This window comes from Medicago sativa, chromosome 3 (assembly GCF_051527215.1).
Source record: "Medicago sativa cultivar Bolivia chromosome 3, Bolivia_mono, whole genome shotgun sequence".
NCBI lineage: Eukaryota > Viridiplantae > Streptophyta > Magnoliopsida > Fabales > Fabaceae > Medicago > Medicago sativa.
In genome coordinates, this window is record NC_140751.1 from 74,811,434 (window position 1) to 74,816,710 (window position 5,277).

The 5,277-nt window shown below is 32.7% G+C and overlaps 1 protein-coding gene across 1 annotated transcript; it reads left to right on the plus strand.

Annotated features, from left to right (window-relative positions):
• The first annotated feature begins 433 nt into the window (after nt 1–433).
• Nucleotides 434–2,257, plus strand: LOC146940148 (ethylene-responsive transcription factor RAP2-4-like). Its single transcript, XM_085753769.1, has one exon. It carries the CDS (start codon nt 907–909, stop codon nt 1,927–1,929), a length of 1,023 nt encoding a protein of 340 aa, XP_085609895.1. The 5' UTR covers nt 434–906; the 3' UTR covers nt 1,930–2,257.
• The last annotated feature ends 3,020 nt before the right edge of the window (nt 2,258–5,277 follow it).

Below are 5,277 nucleotides of genomic sequence, written 5' to 3' on the forward strand. Positions count from 1 at the left end.
TCATAAATCAACTTCTTATCAATTAAACAAAATTGAGAATGAATCAAATTGTGTTAGCTCATTATTTTAAATTTACTTTAATCATGGAAGCGTGCAATGAACGCCATATACATAGCGGAAAGAGAAAGGTGCATAGAGTGCATTATTTTTTAAGAGTAAATTACAAAAAACAAATTGGAATGAACGCGCACTAATAAGGTCAACATGATTACGACAAAATTAAAGAAAACAACAACACTAATCACACCGACACCTGTCTGTTTTCACAGGACACGTGTCGAGTAACCAGATCAACATGGACACGCGTCACCAACCAATTGGCTCTCACCTCAATCAATTAATAATACCCGGTTATTTACATAATTAACATTCAAAAAAAAAAAAAAAGGTGACAAGGTCCTATATAACAGAGTGAGAGTCTCAAAACCAAATCAAGAGTGGCGAGAGGTACACACAAAAAAGAAATCAATTTTTTGTCTTCAACATTTTCAAGAGCTTTTAGATTGTTGTTCTTCAATTATTCTCTAAATTTTATTTTACCCCCCCTTCTGTTACACCCCACTTCTCTGAATCCCTTTCTGTTTAATCATCTGTCTTTCAATTTATGATTTTTGGGTTTGTCTTTTAATCAAATTAAAAAGTCACAAACTTAGAAGAATTTTTCGAAAAACAGGTGTTTTTTCAGAATCGAGATCCAGAACATTTACTTGTACATTTTTTTTTTATCAGTCACAAGGGTTATTTTTGATCCCTTAAGGCTCTTTTTAATTTTTTTTGTTTTAATCCAAGGATTTAAAGGATTGTCTATTTAAAATCCATTTAATCCTTTGTTTAGTGTTAATTAATTAATTAGCCTTTGTTCTTCAATTTTATTAAGACACAGGTTATAATTTTTTCTTACATATTATGGCAGCTATGATGGATTATTACAGTAACATGCAACAGTTTCATAACTCAGATCCATTTAGAGGTGAATTAATGGAAGTTCTTGAACCTTTTATCAAAAGTCCTTCAACTTCACCTTCATCTTCAACACCATCACCTTCTTATTCTTCTTCTTTTCCTTCTCTCTCTACACCTTCTTTCTCTTCTCTCCCTCCTTTCTACACACAGCAAAACTTCATTGGCTTTGCTCAACCTCCTTCTTCTCCTTCTCTTCTTGGTCTCAACCACTTAACACCATCACAAATCAACCAAATCCAAGTACAAATCCAACAACAAAACTTCACCATGCAACAACAACAACTTCAACAACAACAACAACGTTGTCTTAGTAACACTTTGAGTTTTCTCAGTCCAAAGTCAATTCCTATGAAGCATGTGGGTGGTGGTGTTTCAAAACCCACGAAGCTATACAGAGGAGTGAGACAAAGGCACTGGGGAAAATGGGTTGCTGAGATAAGACTACCTAAGAACCGAACAAGGTTATGGCTTGGTACCTTTGACACAGCTGAAGAAGCTGCTTTGGCTTACGACAAAGCTGCTTATAAGCTACGTGGTGACTTTGCTAGGTTAAATTTTCCAAATTTGAAACACCAAGGTTCAATTATTGGTGGTGAATTTGGTGAGTTTAAGCCTCTTCCTTCTTCTGTTGATGCTAAGCTTCAAGCTATTTGTGAAGGTTTAGCTGAGATGCAGAAACAGGGGAAGGCAGAGAAGCCGAAGAAGACGCCGGCATCGAAGTCGAAAGCCGCTTCTAAGGTGGTTTCTAAGGAGTCTGTTGATGATTTGAAGAAGGATTCAGAGCCAGAGGAGTGTTGTAAGGTTGAAGCAGTTTCGGTGATTACTGAGAGTGAAGGTTCTGAAGGTTCTTCACCACTTTCTGATCTTACTTTTGGTGATGTTGGTGAGCCACAGTGGGAGGGTGATTCAGAAAATTTTAATTTGCTGAAGTACCCTTCTTATGAGATTGATTGGGATTCTCTGTGAAAGTGTTGTTAGTTTGTGTCCTTTTATGTAATTTTTTATTTTCTAGTGAAGGGTCTCATCTCATGCATAATTATTATATTATATAATATGATTAGGTTTTAGTTTCTTAGGTTGGTGGCTACTGCAATGGAATTTTTGACAATTGTAGTGCTACTCTTGTAGGATATTATTGTATGATAATATCTTCTTACCTTGGTTCAAAGCTGAGTTTTTTCTTGCTTTGCCTTGGAGGAGAATCTTAGTTATGTCTGTTCATATTATTAGTAGAGATGTAATCTACATGCATTTTATATTATGGAATATAAATATTGTAGTATCATTTTGTGTACATAGTTTTTAGTTATGTTGCAGTTCTATTTTGTTTATGCAAAAACTAAATGTTAAGATCAAATATAAATCAGATCCATCAGTGAGTGATCGGTGAACACCCATATGGTATTATAAGCCTTAATCTAAGAAATTGACAACCTGTATAACTATCAGGAATTAAAAGCTGTTCAATCAAATCCGTAGAGAATTGATGAGAAAAAGTAATTATTAACAGAAATTTTGTCTTCAAAGAAGTAATCTGTAATCTTGGGTTTATATATGTAGGAGGTTGGAGTTCAATCCAATCCAAAGTAGTTTCGAACAACAACAGCGGACCTTAGCCTAAGCAAAACAAATTCACAAGCAAAGCAATAGCAAAGGATAAACCGAGTGGAGAGACAAAGATTTGGTTACTCACTTCGAGTTTTAGTCTGACTGAGTAACCAAATCCTTTTTAATTTTTTTTTGTGTGTTAACCATTTGAATTATTGTTGTGCATGATATGTGTAACTTAATTATTTATTTACCATGGAAAAGGCTAATCATTTCCCATCATGGAAAATGTGATTTATTGACCACACCTAGATTCAATAATAAAAATTTGAATGGTTGAGATTTAAGACTTGCTGCCCTTTGTAAATTTTTTGTTTTGTATCAGCCACAAAAATGAAGACCCCACACACAAATTCAATATAGTTTATTTGTTTAGGCTGTTTTTTATTTTATTGAATGGGGAGTGAATCATCAACTTCGTCCCTGAATTTTCACTGGTCGGCCAACTTCGTCCCTCAATTATGCGAAATATCAATTTAATCCCTGAATTTGTTAAATGTCAATCAAGTTAGTCCTTCTGTTCAGACGGAGCGTTAACAGGGCTGACGTGGCCGTTAACCTCTCAAATGTAAGACGCCACATAGGCAGGGACTAATTTGGCCGATAATAACAAACATTTTGAAGAACTAAATTGATTGATTTGCAGAAAATGTTTTGGCTTTCTTCTCAAATGGCTCTTTTCTTCCCCAACGGCTCTTTCTTCCCCAATTGTATAAAATTGGAACCCTAATTACACAATCTGCACTCTACACTCTAAAATCACCAAAATTTTCTCCAATAATAAGTGGTTCAAACCCTAATTTTTTTCGTATTGAATCTGAAAGCCAAATTTCTCAAAATTTCTTGAAGCAAAACTATTGAAATTGAATCTTAAATGATTGGCCGGGCGGGGGGGGGGGGGGGGGGGGGGGGGGATATGGGAAAAAACAATTATGAAAGTCGAGCTTCATCTTCAAGCTTCAAGTTTAATGGTGTTGTGAGAGTGCTTGAATGTTGGTGTCCTAGAATTTGTGTTGTTAGAAAATCCAATACTTAAAAAAATCAAGAAAGGTCATTCTATGCTTGCCCTCTGCCAAAGGTTTGTTTAACTAATGAAAAGAGATTGAAGATGATTGAGAAATGTAATCTTTCTCTAATAATATTACCATCAATTTGTTTTGTTTTACGTTATTTCAGAAATTGCAATTCATTCTCTGTAATATTTTTAGTGGTAATGGAGATCATTTGTTAATAATTTCAATTGTATCTTAAAAAAAAAAATCTAATCCCTTTGTGATTTCCTGCACCTCTTCTGTTAATGATTTCAATTGTATATGAAGAAATTCATGTTTCCAGTTAATGAAATAATATCATTAGCTAATACAATCCAATCTATCCCAACAATATTATATTCCGGCTAAAATGCAAATAGATATTAAATTAATAAGCAAAATTAAATTTCACTAATAAGTTACGGGTATAGCAAGTGAAACATAAGCAAAATTAAATTTCAAATATAGAAATTGACTAGAAAGCATAGGAGGTGTAGATAGTAGTGTTGTTGGGAGGTGTAATTCAAAGTTTAATTTAATATTCCATTATTTATTTTTTGTCAAAACTATCAAACCAAAAAAAACCTTTTCAACCTGTTGAATGGCATTTGTAGGTTAAAAATTACATTTCCCATGCTGGAAAAAGATTAGCCTTTCTCGTGGTAAATGCCACCTAAACAATATGGTTGTTTGTGATATTTGTTTTAGGATTGGTTCTCGTAATACTCAATATACCTAGTTGAAGATATTTTGTAGATTCTGATAAGTTTATTTATTTTAGGCAAAACTCGATGATAAATTAAAAAATTTAGACAAATATTAACAAATGCGTTTAAGGTAAATGTTAACAAATTAAAGATAAAGTTTGCATGCACCAAAAAAAAAAAAGATAAAGTTTGCTATGCGTCAATAAAATACATGTTAGCAATACATAAAATCAAAATCACAACAACGAGCATGTTTGGCAGTTGAACAAAATTGTGGTGGTACATTTTTTTTTTTAATCAAAGGAAGATAAAATTAAATAAAAAGAAAGAGATATTGTGGTGGTACATACACCGTGATTTTGTTGAAATAACAAAACAACAAGGTATATATCTTTTGAAGAAAAAAAAAATGACTAGTCACACTTCTTCCAAATTCAAACCAGTAGCAAACACACAACTTTTTTTTAATTGTTTTTACCGTAAAAATCAATAGACACCAACTTCAAGCTAAATACAAGTATGGTGATAAACACGTCTACATGATTTTTCAAACACACACACACACACACACACATATATATATATATATATATATATATATGGGTTATGATAGAAGACACCTTTTATGAAGGTGTCTTTTATCAAGTTACTCTATGAACATTTGCGAAAAGACACCAACTTACTTTTAAGAAGGTGTCTTTTATCAAAGTTATAACTAAAAAGTGAAAATCACACCTTAAGGTGTGACTTGATAAAAGACACCACCAAAGGGTGGCTTGTAACATAACCTTATATATATATATATATATATATATATATATATATATATATATATATATGGCAAATGATACATTGACCCAACCTGTTTTCCATGTCATATGGAATTTAATTAAACTTTCGTGCTTTCTGTGCAATTTTTTTTTAAAGAAACTAAAATGAATTATATTAACACAACCAAATGGCCTTCC

Bases quoted from the DNA above. Each gene is read 5' to 3' on its own strand.
- LOC146940148 (XM_085753769.1), top strand. From the start codon at position 907: ATGGCAGCTATGATGGATTATTACAGTAACATGCAACAGTTTCATAAC.